Source organism: Eleginops maclovinus, chromosome 19 (assembly GCF_036324505.1).
Source record: "Eleginops maclovinus isolate JMC-PN-2008 ecotype Puerto Natales chromosome 19, JC_Emac_rtc_rv5, whole genome shotgun sequence".
Lineage (NCBI taxonomy): Eukaryota > Metazoa > Chordata > Actinopteri > Perciformes > Eleginopidae > Eleginops > Eleginops maclovinus.
The window spans coordinates 24,883,096-24,900,209 of NC_086367.1; the positions used below are offsets into that span (position 1 = coordinate 24,883,096).

The 17,114-nt window shown below is 47.1% G+C and overlaps 1 protein-coding gene and 1 long non-coding RNA gene across 6 annotated transcripts; one reads left to right on the plus strand and one right to left on the minus strand.

Annotated features, from left to right (window-relative positions):
- The first annotated feature begins 1,759 nt into the window (after positions 1–1,759).
- shprh (SNF2 histone linker PHD RING helicase) lies at positions 1,760–16,228 on the plus strand. Of its 5 annotated transcripts, none has more exons than XM_063909640.1 (30): positions 1,760–1,811; positions 2,738–3,273; positions 3,357–3,486; positions 3,743–3,964; positions 4,223–4,301; positions 4,459–4,609; positions 4,685–4,787; positions 5,129–5,388; positions 5,477–6,061; positions 6,735–6,986; positions 7,192–7,270; positions 7,356–7,519; positions 7,604–7,860; positions 9,017–9,138; positions 9,236–9,324; positions 9,809–9,901; positions 10,083–10,190; positions 10,340–10,482; positions 10,580–10,753; positions 10,842–10,904; positions 11,179–11,404; positions 11,497–11,634; positions 12,131–12,232; positions 12,316–12,387; positions 12,976–13,164; positions 13,324–13,416; positions 13,505–13,591; positions 13,889–14,067; positions 14,368–14,448; positions 15,588–16,228. In XM_063909640.1, the coding sequence occupies exons 2-30, from the start codon at positions 2,752–2,754 to the stop codon at positions 15,676–15,678; spliced, it is 4,854 nt and encodes a 1,617-aa protein (XP_063765710.1). In that variant the 5' UTR covers positions 1,760–1,811; positions 2,738–2,751; the 3' UTR covers positions 15,679–16,228. The 5 variants fall into 5 exon arrangements, 4 of the variants coding, with proteins under 4 accessions (XP_063765710.1, XP_063765709.1, XP_063765708.1 ...); XM_063909639.1 differs by having other exon boundaries at positions 1,767–1,936; XM_063909638.1 differs by having other exon boundaries at positions 1,767–1,894.
- LOC134882000 (uncharacterized) lies at positions 11,186–13,254 on the minus strand. The gene is made up of 4 exons (XR_010168110.1): positions 12,990–13,254; positions 12,043–12,223; positions 11,482–11,626; positions 11,186–11,385 (listed from the first exon to the last, which is right to left on the minus strand). It is a non-coding gene; the product is annotated as an uncharacterized LOC134882000 (long non-coding RNA).
- Positions 16,229–17,114: the final 886 nt, after the last annotated feature.

Sequence of the window (17,114 nt, forward strand, 5' to 3'; positions counted from 1 at the left end):
GCTGCAGCCCTGAGACACATTAACAACACCTCCCGTGCTCAATGACCACAGATCAGGAACAAAGCTTCAAAAATGACTCAGAGACTGAAGAAATATTACAGACCTGACACCTGAGTGACAGAGCACTAACCTGCGTTATAAACGGACATGAAACTTGTATCAAAAACATAACAAAATAATCTGTCCTGCACATGTTTTACCGTGTACCTCAGGACTGATCATACACGTCAGAGATTAGAGATAAAAAGTTCTTCTGAGGAACGTTTTTAGGTTCAGCACCACGGACAGCTGCAGCATCCCTCATGACTTTAACTTTTCCTCCTGAATGCATCAAACACACACACACACACACACACACACACACACACACACACACACACACACACACACACACACACACACACTGGATCCTGTCATCCAGGTGTCAGCTGCAGCCCACATTTCCAACATCGTCACCCCCCTCATGCACACACACCCTAAACCAACCTGTTAATTCAAAAACGCTGTGTGTGTGTGTGTGTGTGTGTGTGTGTGTGTGTGTGTGTGTGTGTGTGTGTGTGTGTGTGTGTGTGTGTGTGTGTGTGTGTGTGTGTGTGTGTGTGTGTGTGTGTGTGTGTGCGTGTGTGTGTGTTAAAATGCCATCCTTTCAGTTCCTACCTGCAGCAGGCGGTGCGGGACATGTCGGCTCTGAGTCCCCTCTGAAGCTGCAGACTGGACTCCTCTGCTGAGAGAACACACACACTCTCACAGTCACACACACTCACACACACTCCCTCTCTCCTCACTGCATCTTAAAGCGGGTCACACTCACTGCAGTGCCCCGGATTTCATGCCTCAGTCTCTACTCGTCGTCAGGAGCGTTCTCACAGAGTGTTTTATATGGATTCAGGGGGTTTTGGGAGGAGGTGCATGCTGGGAGCAGGTGGACACTAGAGAGATGGGGCACTGTACATGAAAGATAATTAAACCAGGTGTGTGTGAGGCGCAGCGCTGTTTGTTGTGCTCGTGCACAGTGTGAAACATCAGTGAAACTTCATTAAGAACCCGCAGCGTCGTGCTGACAGATGTGATGCGTTCACTGTCCGCAGCTGCAGCGGAGAGACCACACTATGCTGCCACCGTGTGGTGCAGAGACGGTACTGCGCCTGCGCCAGTTTATTCATTCAACGTGTTCATCACCAAACGATATTCATTTTAATGTAATATCCTAAAATTAAAAAGTAAGTATGACATGTAGTATAACAATAATAATAATAACAACAACAACAACAATAATAATAATAACAACAACAACAATAATGAAGATCATTATAATAAATAATTCCTGTTTTGGTACTATCCCCTGAATTATGTTTTGATTTATAATACTTTTCATTATAGCAATAAAACCACTTTTGTAGAAGTGAAAATAAGATTTATTGACACAGCTGACTTTTTTTTATTTAAATATGTAAACATGTCAGACATCCAAACAACAATGAAGCAAAAATATATTAAAATAGAATTAATTTAAACAATTAAAAACATTAAAATCCAAATAAAAACTCATAAATATAAAAACTACAAGATTTATTTATTTATTTTTTTCACATCTTTCACATCAAAGTTTATTTTTGATAATGTATATTATTTTAAACTATTATGTTTATTTTTGTAATTTCTTTATGGCTCATATTATTTAAGATATTTTAAAAAGCGTCTCTTCTTAAAACAGTAAAACTACTTCCGGTTTCTCTGACCTCACTTCCGGTGTGTAAAGATGGCGGACAGCGGCTCCAGACTCGGTTCCTGATTTCGGTTTTGTTTTTAATGTGAGGATTTCTGCAGCTTCTCCAGAGACTGAGAAACCCCCTGATGCCCGGAGCCTAACCCCCCCTCCTGCTGCAGCCCGACCGTAAACCTGAGCCCTTTACCTGTCCTGACTCCCAGTTAAAGGGTTAATGCGCCACAGAGTTTCCCTGCATGCTTCCTGCAGCAACAACTCCTTCATCTGTCCTTTTAAACATGCATGTGCTCGCTAACATGTAGAGGAACATGCATGTGTTGTTAGCTTCCTAGCTTTCTGGTTTAATGTCTGCATGGTGAGACTCCCCAGGAGGAACACGTTTCTAATTCAGAGATTTCTGGCTCTTCTCTTCCATAACCTGAGAGAAAACCTCATGCATCCACTTTTTATTCAGTTTATTTCACTAGCTCTCTGTGTGTGTGTCCGTAGAGTCATTGTAAGTTCCCCAGCAGTGTATTCTGAGACATGGCTCGGGATTCATGCATTTTATAACTCTAAACGTAGCGCTCTGTTTAGCGTCAGTCAGAACTCTGAGGAAGTTATGTGCTATTTATTTTCACATGTCGGTAAACTTGTAATATAGACAATAATGTCAGTTATAAAGTGGGAGAAGTTCCTCAGGAGTACTTTCAATAAAAGTAATTAATAATATAGACCGATGTGGTTTATCCCACCTTGCATTTCCCCGAAGAGCTCCAATAAACCTGAGTAAACGACCCTCTGAAGCAGTGGCAGTATGAGTCACTGTGCGCTCCCCCAGGACTTCTTCTCTGCAGCGTGTTTACGGGACTGCTTTTGTTTCCCTGAAACATTTCATCTATTTCTTTAACTTACCAAAAAAAATCCTGAGAATCTCAGAATCCTGAAAGAAAGTCTTTGGATAGTTATTTTATTTCTTATTCCCCCCCCCCCCCCCCCCCCCCCCCCCCCGTGGCCCTGTTCCTCTCCCAGTCTGCAGAGACACCATGAGCAGCCGCAGGAAGAAGGCCCCCCCCCTCCGGGTGGACGAGGAGGCCAAGAAGAAGCTGAACTGGAACATGCTGGAGGACCGGAGGGGTGAGGAGGACGACCCCCCCAGCTGCTCCTCACCCCCCATCACTCCCTCTCTCCCCCCTCCTCAAGAACAGGAAGTAACCCTGGACACTGACTGCCCCCCCGGCCCATCCTCAGAACCCCCCCCCTTCACCCTCACCGTCCCCCCCATGGAGACCTCCTCCCCCGTCTGGAGGGCTCTGATCGGGGAGTTCAGTCTGAGGCCGGCCTGGAGCCCCCCCGACTGTGGGAGGAAGACGCTGCTGCTGCAGAGGGAGGGGGGGCAGCTCTGTATCAGATACACAGGGGGGGAGGAGGAGGAGGTGGGGGGGAGGCTGCAGGACTCGTGTCCGGTGACCTGCAGCCTGGGGGGGGTTCGGCTGCAGGAGCTGGACTGGCTGCAGAAGAGGAGCCTCCTGCAGCTGCTGCACCGGCACGAGGAGTGGGGGGTCAAGGTACGGGGAGGACTCGCTTTATTCACTTTTGACTTTCTTTATTTTATAAAAACATGAGTCTGCTGACCCCCCCTCTGTCTCAGGTGGGGGTGTACCTGCTGGAGGCGGGGCTTGGGAAGCCGGAGTTCCTGAGTGAAGGAAACGGCCGCATGAAGAAAGCCAGTCAGCTGATGCAGAAACTGATGGAGCACTTCTACGACTTCATCATCCCGGGTCAGACGCTGCTCCTCCTCCCGGACACATCTTCACATATTTATGGATCTTAAATATTTTATTAACGTGCACTTTTTAATTTACCTTTCATGTTTGTATAAATATTGAATTATATTGAATTTAAGTTATTTTATAATTACTTTTTACAAAACAAACATATATATGTATTTATCCGATACTCAAAAGTACTGTGAGTCTGACCCTGATGCATCCTGGGACCTCCTCTCTAATCCCCTCTGCTGTTTGTCCCCTGCAGAGGTGGTGGAGGGGGAGGAGGGGGAGTGTGACACGGAGCTGGAGAGGCAGAACGTGGAGGAGCTGTATGACCACGTGAGGCGGCAGCACCAGAGGGAGGGCATCGGAGGGGAGGTCTACGACGTTCAGCACCAGGCCCTGATCCCCGTCCTCAGACCCTACCAGAGCCAGGCCGTCAACTGGATGCTGAGCAGGGAGAACTTCAGGACGGGCCACGCCCAAGGTAACCACTTCCTGTCAGGTGCGCTCTCCACAGGTGATCCGTCTCAGGGAGAACTCTGGGCTGTGGTTCAGACTTTGCACAAATTATTCAGAAATGCACGTGCATCATCAGCCAGGACGACAAAGTAACATAAACATGCACAGCTGTTCTACCGTGATGAATAACGTGATATCTACCTGATCATATATTCATATTTGCAAAAATGTCCCGAATAAATAAAGTTCTTCTGATTCTGATTTATATTCCATGTGTTTGCAGAGCAGAGTCTGCACTTCCTCTGGAGGGAGTTCATCTCTCTGTGTGGGAAGAGGTTATTCTACAACCCCTTCACCGGCTGGTGAGTGTTTGAAACCTCGCCTCCATCACACACACACACACACACACACACACACACACACACACACACACACACAACCTCATCCCCAGAGCTGAGACTGGACTCTTTGTTTTTTAATTGATGCAAACTGACTGTCATTACTCTCAATGTCTCCCAGCCTGTCCTCAGAGTTCCCAGTGGGGGGGGCTGTGTGGCCGGGGGGGATCCTGGCAGATGAGATGGGTCTGGGGAAGACGGTGGAGGTCCTGGCTCTGATCCTGATGCACAGCAGGGGGGGGCTGCAGCCGGAGGTGCTGACGCTGCCTCAGGTGAGGGGGGAAACGATGCACCTGCACGCTCCTTATTGGCTCTGGATCAGAATAACAGAGGTTCTGTTCTTTCAGGGAAAAACTGTGAACTACTTCGTCCCTCCTGCTCCTCTGGAAAGAAAGAAAAGCATCGTCTGCAAAACTGAAGCGCAGCCCAAACTCAAAATATCATACCCAAGTGAGTCCCTCTCTCAGACCTAACACACCTGTCTCTCTACATGCACCTGTCTCTCTACATGCACCTGTCTCTCTCTACATGCACCTGTCTCTCTCTACATGCACCTGTCTCTCTCTACATGCACCTGTCTCTCTCTACATGCACCTGTCTCTCTCTACATGCACCTGTCTCTCTCTACATGCATCTGTCTGTCTGTCTGTCTGTCTGTCCTCTCATGCATCTTTTTATCCTCACATGCATCTGTCTCTCTCTACATGCACCTGTCTCTCTCTACATGCACCTGTCTCTCTCTACATGCACCTGTCTCCGTCTCTTAACACGCCTCCTGCGTTTCCGTGCAGCGGTGCGTGTGATGCTGCTCGCCGGCATAAAAGAGATGAAGACGGGACGAGGCGTCTCCATCAACGCCGTGTTCTCCTACATCCGAGCGTCGTACGGCTGCGACTTCCTGAGGAACCGCGGCCATGTGAAGAAGACTCTGATGAAGCTGATCGATGAAGGCCTGGTGGACCGGGTCAAAGGGCGCGGGCTGGCCGGGTCCTTCAAGCTGGGGAAGAAGTACAAGGAGACCAAGAAGACGGCAGCAGCTGCTTCCAAAACTGTGAGGAGGAGGAGGAGGAGGAGGAGTTATAGATGTGTCATATTCTGGTTTACTCCGTGTAACTAAATAACGTTGTTTTTTCTGCCAGATCTCTAAAACAACCGAGAGCACGCCGAGGAAAACGTCTCAGAGACGAGCCAAAGAGAGAGCCGAGGTCGCTCTGCACAACTCACTGCTGACGGAGGAGGAGAGAGAGGAGGAGGAGGAGGAGGAGAGAGAGGAGCGAAAGGAGGAGCAGAAGGAGGAGGAAGAGCAGCAGGACTGTCCTCTCCCTGACCGTGCAGCAGCAGAGGAAGCAGACCCGGAGATGAAGTGGGAGGATCAGACCGACTCCAGAACCTCCTCACAGGAAGTGGACGATCCTCCCCCCACTGCAGCCTCCCTCCTCCCCCACTCAGACTCCCGGTTTGAGTGCTTATGCGGGGCGGAGTCGGGGTTCTTTGACGGGAAGCATCTGGTCCAGTGTCTGAGCTGCGACCTTTGGCAGCACGCCGCCTGCGTGAACTACAGGGAGGAGAGCCGGAGCTCCACCCCCTTCTACTGCCCCCACTGCCTGGTGGCCGCCCCCCCTGTCAGCTCCGGGGCCACGCTCATCATCTCCCCCAGCTCCATCTGCCACCAGTGGGGGGAGGAGATCCAGAGGCACGTCCACGGATCAGAGCTGAAAGTGCTGGTGAGGACGACACAGGAAGTACACATGTTTAACTCTGCAGAACCTCCACAGAACAGCTGCTCGGATATCTCTCCTCTTCCTCTTCAGAGGAAGGTTGAGAACTTTTCACAATGTTTAAGGGAGAAGTGAAGGAAGCGGTAAGGGAGCATGAACCTCCCCTTCTCATTATCCCTTTTTTTATCTGCATCTTCTTCTACAATATCCATGAAATGTATACATTAATAAGAAGGGGTGTACAGGAACAGGGGTGTAGTCTACATAGTGAGGGACAACAGTACGAACTCTTTCAAAAATCTGAGAAAAAAATTCAAATATGAAAACGTTTTTGAAATGAAGTTAAAAAAAAGGTCAGAATCCAGAGAAGATGTAATTCTGAAAAGAAAAAAAAAATCCGTTAGTCAAAAATATATGAAATGTCAGAATTCTGAAAAAAAGTCAAATATGAGAAGAAATGTCATTCTTAGAATAACTGAAACATCTGAGGAAGAAGTGAAGATTCATAATAAAGTCAAATCTGAGAGAAAGTGAAAATAGTGTCCATTTCTAAAAGCTGAAAGCTGAAAGTAGATATTAAGATATCTTTTTATATTTACTTAGTTTTTCCTTTCCTAAAACTGAACACCAAGACATTTAATAAGTGTTCTGTTGTCTGATCCTGCGTTCCCCCCCTCAGGTGTACCAGGGGGTGAAGCGCCACGGCTTCCTGCAGCCCCGCCTCCTGGCCCAGTCGGACGTCGTGATCACCACGTACGACGTGCTGCGCTCAGAGCTGAACTACGTGGACATCCCGCACAGCAACAGCCAGGACGGCCGGCGCTTCAGGAGCAGGAAGAGGTACATGGCGGTGCCCAGCCCCCTGGTGGCCGTGCAGTGGTGGCGCATCTGCCTGGACGAGGCGCAGATGGTGGAGTGTCCCACCGCCAAGGTGAGGGGGGGGGGAGGCAGGAAACAGGAAATATATCCTCCAACAGGGAGACAAATCCCACCTTTTATCAAACATTTAGAGTTTGGTTTAAATCAGAGACAGAGCTGAGTCACATTCAGTGTTTCCTCCGTTTTCTGTTGGCTCTTCAGTAGTTTACGCTTCTCTAACGAAGCCCTGACTAAACCGTGTGTTCCCTCTCCGTCAGGCTGCAGAGATGGCACTCCGTCTGTCCTCAGTGAACCGCTGGTGTGTGAGCGGCACTCCGGTGCAGAGAGGACTGGAGGGTAAATAAAGATCATCCTTTGTTGCCAGAGGCTTTAAAAAGGTCTTCATCCCCCCCTGACTCTGTGTCAACCTGTCCTCCTGCAGACCTGTACGGCCTGGTTCTGTTCTTGGGCGTGGATCCCTTCTGGGTGAAGCACTGGTGGCTGCAGCTGCTGTACCGGCCCTACAGGCGGGGGCACACGGCGCCGCTGTACGGGGTCATCGCTCACATCCTGTGGAGGTCGGCCAAGAAGGACGTCATCGATCAGGTACCACAGAACCACCACAGGGTTCTGGAACAAAATAAGAACAAAACAAAGAATACCAAATCAGACACGATGTTCTCTGTGCAGATCCAGATCCCCCCCCAGACGGAGGAGGTGCACTGGCTGAACTTCTCCCCGGTGGAGGGTCACTTCTACCACCGGCAGCACGAGGTGTGCTCCCATGATGCACTGCTGCAGCTTCGGAAGATCTCTGACTGGAGCCTGAAGCTGGGCAGCCTGGACCGCCGCACCGTGCAGAGCATCCTCAACCCCTTGCTGAGGCTGCGGCAGGCCTGCTGCCACCCGCAGGCCGTCCGGGGGGAGTTCCTGCCGCTGCAGAAGAGGTGAGCGACACTAGAGGGGGGGGGGACTGGGTCTGGGGAACTGTTCTGCACCTTGGAAAATGACTCGAATAGACACAAAGAACGACTATAAAACATGCAGAGCAACAGCTGAGACATACAAGGACTGCTGAGGGGAAACACAACCACTAAAATACACAACCTAAGAAGACACAGGGATGCACCACCAGACCCCCAAAACACAACCACAAGCAACACCATCATGCAAAATGCAACAATAGCTGACATTCAAATTAATAATGCAAAAAAGGGTAGGAACACGCTCACAAACCCACTCAGTTAGATACAGAAGTCCCTGAAAAACAACATGAAGAATGAGACACCAGGCTGTAAAACATGACAAGCTCTCGCAGACAGGCGGGAAACCTCCTGAGGAAAACACAAAGATGACCAAATTAGAAACGACTACAGAAAGGTGCAAAAATAAAGACCCAAAAGAACTCGGAAAGGAGCTGAAAGACCTCAGAACAAACACAGAGACACACAGAGACACAGAGAGACACAGACACACAGAGAGAGAGAGACACACAGAGACACAGAGAGAGACACAGAGACACAGAGAGAGACACAGAGAGAGACAGACACACAGAGAGAGAGACACACAGAGACACAGAGAGAGACACAGAGAGAGACACAGAGACACAGAGAGAGACACAGAGAGACACAGAGACACAGAGAGAGACACAGAGACACAGAGAGAGACACAGAGACACAGAGAGAGAGACCCAGAGTCACAGAGACACAGAGACACAGAGAGAGACACAGAGACACAGAGAGAGAGACCCAGAGACACAGAGAGAGACACAGAGAGACACAGAGACACAGAGAGAGAGACCCAGAGTCACAGAGACACAGAGAGTCACAGAGACACAGAGAGACACAGAGAGAGACACAGAGAGTCACAGAGACACAGAGAGACACAGAGACAGAGAGAGAAACAGAGTGTGTGTGAGCCTTCATATGCAGATAAGTGATAGACCGTGTGTGTGTGTGTGTGTGTGTGTGTGTGTGTGTGTGTGTGTGTGTGTGTGTGTGTGTGTGTGTGTGTGTGTGTGTGTGTGTGTGTGTGTGTGTGTGTGTGTGTGTGTGTGTGTGTGTGTGTGTGTGTGTGTGTGTGTGTGTGTGTGTGTGTGCGCAGCACCATGACGATGGAGGAGCTGCTGAAGTCTCTGCAGAAGAAATGTCGAGTGGAGTGTGAAGAAGCTCACAGACAGTTGGTGTGCGCTCTCAACGGCCACGCAGGCATACACATCATCAGAGGTGACACACACTTTCCCACAACACAACTATGCACACACACACACACACACACACACACACACTCATCTATAGATGTGTGTGTCCTCTCACCCTGCAGGAGAGTATGTGGAAGCCACTGAGATGTACAGAGAAGTGTTGCGGTCCTCAGAGGAGCACAAAGGACGACTGAAGACCGACTCCCTGCAGGTACACACACACACACACACACACACACACACACACACACACACACACACACACACACACACACACACACACACACACACACACACACACACACACTCACATGGGCTGATTGGCTTCTTTAACTTTCTTCAGACGAGTGGGAAGAAAGTCCAAAGAGAAACGCAGAGAAAGCGAAAAGGTTTCCTCAGATGAAAGTCTTGAGTCCTGGGACGTGTGATTTACCAAACTGAAGTAGCATCTGAAAACCTCAGAATAAATTAGAAAGGGTTCCTAATTCTTTCGGAATTTTTCTGAAAATCTCAGAATTCAGGATTTTTTTCCTCACAATTTTTACTTTTTTTAAATGTTGAGATTTTCAGAACATTTCAGAAATTCTGATTACATTTCAAGACTTTGAGTTTGGTCTCAGAATTCAGAACATTTTCAAACATTTCTGAAAATCACAGAATTCTCTCACTTGTCTGTTGTTTCTGTTGTAACTCAGAGACTTCATGCGACCCACAACTTGATGGAGCTGCTCAGAGCAAAGCATCCTGGGATACCCCCCACGCTGAGAGACGACCGACTGAGTGAAGAGGTAACTCACTCGTATTCCTCTTCACTCGTAAAATCAATGGGTTCATTTTGGGGATAAACCCAAGATATCTGGTGCAGTTCTGAACCCATTTATCAATTATGTTCTGTAAAGCCTGGCGACCGCGGTTCCTGTTGATCCCTCGTCGATATCAAGACGTTTACCCCTCTCTCTCCCCCTGCAGGCGGAGCAGCTGCGGCAGCACTACATGACCAAATACGACTCGGAGGTGTCTGACGCTCTGCAGGCGCTGCAGCCGGTTCTGCAGAACATCAAGGAGCTGCGGCGCAAGGTGAGAGAAAATATACTTCATCTGAAAACAGATCATCTCATGTGTAACAGAGTAATGCGTACTGTCAGGGTTAGGAGGAAATGTTTGAGGGTGTCTTTAATTGTTTAAGTAAATCATCCCTTCTTCCCCTGTGATCACCTGTGGTTCAGGTGAAGCTGAACTCCCCCTGGTGGCTGGACGTGGTGCAGCGGGCGGTTCGATGCTCCACCGACGACGAGCTGGTGTCCCGCATCAAGAACGAGCTGACGTCCGGCTACAAGCAGCAGGCCAGCAAGCTCAGCATGGCAGACAAGTACACCGTCCATTCATGAGCTCCTTTTACAGCTTGCAAACGTACCTGGCAATAAACCTGATCCTGATTCTGAATATGAAACCCCGTCCTCCTGCAGGTTCCGGGACGCCGTGGGTCTGCAGTTCCTGCTCACCACGCAGATGCAGGATCTGATGAAGAGCCAGAAGACGGTGCAGGACGCCGTGAAAAGCCTGGAGGGCCCGGCGTCGCAGGAGGTCATCGACGAGGTCACCGTCTGCCACCTGAGGCCCCAGCGGCTGCCGCTCAACAAGTACCGAGACATCCTTTACCTCAAACACATCCCGTAATACACCCCGGGGGAAAGGGTTCATGACTATAACTCACTCTTTGTATTACAGCTGTGTTTTCTGCAAGGCCGACGTTCTGTTCATTGACTACGAGTCCAAGCTGTTTTCACACACGTGAGTTCAGAACCATTTTCCTTATTTCTTGTATATTTATATTCTTCTGTTAAACCTTTATCTTATTTTATAGATTTTATAGTATTCTCTTAAACAGTTTCTATATTTCTGGATTTGTTCTGGATTTTTGTTTATTTAGATTTATTTTTAACATTTTATCTTAATTGAATCATTTTATTTGGAAATGTTTTATATATGTGTTTTATTTGAGTATTTATAGTAATTTCAGTAATCGTATTGATTTTATATGTGTTTAATATATTTTATACCCCAGGGTGAAGGGTCAGACAGCGATCTTCGAGGAGATGATTGAGGACGAGGAGGGTCTGATGGACGACCGGCTGCCCACCACCAGCAGAGGATTGTGGGCCGCCAGCGAGACGGAGCGCAGCCTGAAGGCCGTCCTCGCCTTCGCCAAACTGAAGCGCCTGGACCCCGAGCTGCTGGAGGAGGGCAACACCTTCATGGAGCTGTTCGAGTGCTGGAAGAAGGAGTACAAGGTGAGCACGCCTCAGTTCATTACTCCAGATTCATTTATACGCCTCTTTAGATAGTGTGTATTACTGCTGAGACGTACCTGTGTGTCCCTCAGGTGCTGCACGAGTACTGGATGGTTCTCAGGAATCACGTGTCGGCCATCGATGAGCTCGGCATGGCGACGGAGAGACTTCGAGTTCGTCTGCCCGATGAACCCAAACCCAAACTGCTGCACATCATCGAGCCTCACGAGGTGCCGACAGAACATATTGATATTATTACATGTTGATGTTGATTCTGTTTAAAGCAATGTTCACCTGAGAGGGGCTCAATGTAGGTTCAGAAGAAGGGGTTACTAATCTGAGAGAAAGAAATTAAAGTGGTACGTATACGATAAAAAACGTGGATTTTCTCCTAAATTAATTTAGTAAAATGAAGAGAAATGTCTTAAAAGATAAGAGATTAAAATATATATATTTAAACAAATATTATTTAATGTATTGAATCTTTTATCAGATGATTTGGAAAGTCCTAGAAAAACTCTCTAAAATTATACATTTGTTAGTTTTCTGTAAATAATAATAAATAAGTCGACTTTTGGAACATTTTGCCACTAAAATGAGCCTGAGTCTGTTTCGGTCCTCATTGATAAATGACCCACCGATGGATGATGGTTAAGCTCCTCCCTCTGACCCGGTGCTGGGCTCCTGGTTTTTGTCTGAATGTCTGAATGCTTGTACCTCCGTCAGGTGGAGCAGAACCGGCAGAAGCTGCTGAACGATCAGGCGCTCGCTAAGTCTCAGCTGCAGAAGAAGCTGGGACAGTTCCTCTACCTCAACAACCTGGAGAAGGTGCTCAGAGACACATTCACACTCTTTATCTCCAACTTATATATAAATATTAACTCATTTAAATAAACCCCGTTCTGTTGCAGTCCCAGGACAAGTCCAACGAAGAGCTGAACCCGGAGCCCTGTCCTATCTGCGCCCGGCCCCTCGGACAGGAGGTCAGACGGGCTTTTAAATACTATTATATTCTCTGTATTTACAATATGTGAAGAGGAGAACTTCCCTGCTAGCGTCACAAAGACAATGACCTCTCTTCCCGTTTACCTCCCAGAAAATGACTAGGGACCCATTTACAGACCATCAAGGAAATCTATGGAGTAGTAATTATCTTCCAGTCATTGCTAACGTCAGACTCAGCTTTCTGCAGATGATGCATTGCGATGTTTCTGAAATGCAATTTAACATATGACGCTGACTCTAAGTGAGTTTTGGACTCTGCAAACTGCTTTCATTGGGTAAGAGTTCAGATTCAATAAATCAGCCTGAATTTGAATAAAAAATAAAAAGTTCTTTTATTTAATAAAACTTTGTTTAACTAAACACTTTTTTAAATATCACCTATTTTTAAGAAAACAGTTTGAGTTTTTAAATCTGACCTTATTTTTTAAAAACGATTTCATTTCTTCGTTACATTTCTTGATTTCCGAAAAGTCGCCTGCTATTTGAAAACAAAATGAATTGGTGTAATTACCCTGCAGATAAAGTGACACCTGTTCCCCGTCATCCTCCCCCCTCTCCCTCTCCAGTGGGCGGTGCTTACCTGCGGTCACTGCTTCTGCAACGAGTGCATCGCCATCATCGTGGAGCAGTACAGCGTGGGCTCCAGACGCAGAGCCATCAAGTGTGCCATCTGCAGACAGACCACCTCCCACGCTGAGATCTCGTACGTCTTCACCACTCTGGCCTCCGGACAGGACCAGGAAATACCTGTACAGGTAGAGGAGGCGCCGGGGGGAGACTGTCATTTAGCTCCAACTGGATTAACTGCACAAAACAACCAAGAGAGACAGAATGACTGCAAAGACACACACACGCACACACACAGTCACACACACCCTCTGTGTTCTCACGTTTCCCCTCCCCGTGTTCTTCAGGGCAGCCACTCGACCAAAGTGGAGGCCGTGGTGCGGACCCTGAAGAAGATCCAGCTGACAGACCCCGGAGCCAAGTGTCTGGTGTTCTCCACGGTAACACAAGCATCCTGCTGTGCACATTTATTCTGATGTGTGTGAGTGTGTGTTGGTTTGTGTGACCCCCCCCCTCTCTCTCTCTCAGTGGCTCAGTGTGTTGGACATCATCTCTAAGGCGCTGTTTGACAACAACATGGACTTCTCTCAGATCAACGGCATCCACAAGTTCCAGGTCTCTGCTCTTTGTAGACATTTCTAAACACACACTCACTATTCACTACAACAACAACAACAACAACAACAACAACAACAGGATGGGTTTACCACTGAAGGATAATGCACTGGTTCTGTTTTGAATCTGCAGAGTAATTAGCTTCCAGTTAAAAGAACAAGCTTTGAAAAAGGAAATCTTTGAGTACCGAATGTCCAGAGAAACATTTCTATATTTTGATTTTTTTGTATATTTATATGATATATTTCTGAAAGCTAAAACCACTTGCTAACTCGTGCACTGACGGTCGCTTTGCAGGAGAACCTGTGCTCCTTTAAATACGAGGAGAAGATCAACATCCTGCTGCTGCCTCTGCACACGGGCTCCAACGGTCTGAACATCATCGAGGCGACCCACGTTCTGCTGGTGGAGCCCATCCTCAACCCGGCCCACGAGCTGCAGGCCATCGGCAGGGTGCACCGCATCGGGCAGACAAAGTGAGTCCAGGAGGGCAGGAGAATATATCAAACAGGAACTTTTCCAGAAGTTTAGACCCTTGTCTGGTGCGAGGAGGTCGGGTAGGAGTCCGGAGGAGGGAGGGCTTGTGGTTCTGGTGCATTTTCCTGTTAATTCAGGGTCCAGTCATCATTGTTTTTGCATTTATTCGTCACACTCCTTCACTTAGTTAAGGTAATTCTAAAGCAGTCAGTCATGGCTGGATCTGTGCATCGCTTCTTCATCATTGACATGATCTCTATCATACTGTGTGATTAAAGCTGTTGTTTTCTGTCCACCAGGCCGACATGTGTCCACAGATTCCTCATTAAATCCACCATAGAAGAGAGGATGCAGGCCATGATGAAGACAGCAGAGAAAAGGTGGATGAAATTACAAAATAAAGTCAATTATTAACTGGGACCTCATTACCACACCAGCCTCTCCTCCCAATGCTAACAACCATCACACCTATCCATGCCAACACCAGACTAGCTTCTCCTCTCAATGCCAACACCAGACTAGCTTCTCCTCTCAATGCTAACACCAGACTAGCTTCTCCTCTCAATGCTAACAGACTAACATCTCCTCTCAATGCTAACACCAGACTAGCTTCTCCTCTCAATGCTAACAGACTAACATCTCCTCTCAATGCTAACACCAGACTAGCTTCTTCTAACAAAAGCTAGCAACAGACATGCTAACAACAGACTAGCTTCTCCTCTCAATGCTAACACCAGACTAGCTTCTCCTCAATGCTAACAACAGACTAGCTTCTCCTCTCTATGCTAACAACAGACTAACATCTCCTCTCTATGCTAACAACACACTAGCTTATCCTCTCTATGCTAACAGACTAACATCTCTCTATGCTAACAACACACTAGCTTATCCTCTCTATGCTAACAACAGACTAGCTTCTCCTCTCAATGCTAACAGACTAACATCTCTCTATGCTAACAACAGACTAGCTTATCCTCTCTATGCTAACACCAGACTAGCTTCTCCTCTCAATGCTAACAGACTAACATCTCTCTATGCTAACAACAGACTAGCTTCTCCTCTCTATGCTAACACCAGACTAGCTTCTCCTCTCAATGCTAACAGACTAACATCTCTCTATGCTAACAACAGACTAGCTTCTCCTCTCAATGCTAACAGACTAGCCATTTCTTGACAATGCTAACAAGAGAACAGCTAACGAAATACAAGCCATTTTGTCAAAATGAGTTCCAACAAAAGAGCTAAGAATGGACTAGCTTTGAATAAAGTATCTATATATGACAGTATTCTGTATATTAAATAGCTAATAGCATACTAGCTGAAAAACAGACTAGCATCTAGCAGACTAGCCTCTTCTCACAACAGCTTGTTAAACTTGTAATAATCAGTTTCTTTGTACAGATATTTGAATTGTATTTAATATAATGTGCTTAGCAGCCATTGATCTGGAGGCTTGTTGACAGTAAAGGGTCGGAGGAGGCGGATGAAGAGATGCTCAACCTTCCTGTCTTTCTCTCAGTCACAGCTCCATGAAGCACTCGGAGGCGGCTGTGCTGACGGTAGCCGACCTGGCTGATCTGTTCACTGAAGAACATCTGGAGTCCATGTGAACACCTGGACACACACCTGCAGGAGATACCCTCACTCTTCACAGTGCTGCTGATAGAAAAACTCTGGTTTTGCACATTTAAAACCTGTTTTATATAAACGTACATTCCGTAAAGGACAGTTCATCAGGTCACGGTCCGCAGGCTGCGACTCACTATTTACATTTGAACTCTTTCTCACTTTTCTGTCATCAACTACTGCGTCTGCTGCGTGTTTACAGGTCACACTGAACAGGATCGCTGCTCACTTTAGTCTATAATGAAATATAGGGATTTATAAACAGGGGTTACATCTAACGGCTGTTTCTAATGTTGATTAATTGGCTGATTATTTTCTAGATTTGGTTTATAAAATGTGGTAAAGGAGTGATAATGTCCATCCCTGTTTTTTCAAGTCCAAGGTCTGACATCCTTGCATGAAAAACGACTTAAATAATGTTTAAAGGAGTTGTAAATCCTCTCTGTTACTTTCTGTTGCAGCTCTGTCATGTACAGCCTCTGTAAGACATGATGGAGACCTCCTCACAGGATTAATGATGATGTTGTCCCGCCAGCTGTTTTTCCGCCTCTTGCTTTTATTGAGTTTTATTTCGGCGCAGTGAAAGTGAAAGCAGGAAGGAAGCCGTTGACTTTTACTCACTTTTACTCCCGTCTGTCAGAAACAAAGCCAGCACAACCCACCCCCGCCCGTCTGATTTGCAAGACAACACCGCTCCAGATCCCTGGGAGCTGATCTTGTAAATGAAGCTTTTAAAAGTCTCTGTTTCAATTTACATCCCACGTTCAGAGCCCTGGGACACGTGGCTGCTCTGGGACATTCTGTGTGTTTGGATGGGATGAAATGGTGTGTTTTACGGCCTCCTGCCCCTCACACTCGCAGCTCTTTGCCCTTGACTCGTAATGACTCTCCTCTGGAGCGACCGACTGGGATTCCCGCTCCAGTAAAGATTTTAAAACGCTCAGACAAAAGCTGCAGACGACAAAGAGAGGGAGCTGTTGTTGCTCCTCACATGGTAACCAGACGCAGTGAGGGGGGGTGGGGGACTCTAGAAATGTAGTCTGTTAGAGAGGTAAACTGTGTACCTTTACTCCACTACATGTATTTAACCCCTTTAGTAAATTTACAGATCTGGATTACAGATGGTAAATATAACCCCTTAAATCAGACTGTAGTTCACCTGCAGTAAATCCAGCAGCTACCCTGCAGTATACAAAGCCATTCAAACTAGCTGCACCTTTACCAGCTCTGAGAACACTTTACTGATCAATCATTATAAAACATATCAGAGATATTATTCTGAAATGGACCAATCAGACAATGACTACTTTTACTGTCGCTACTTTAAGTACATTTAGAGGAGAGTACTTTCTACTTTCACTGGAGGAACATTTAGAATACTTTCACTGTGACAGAGTATTCCTACACTCTGGTACTTCTA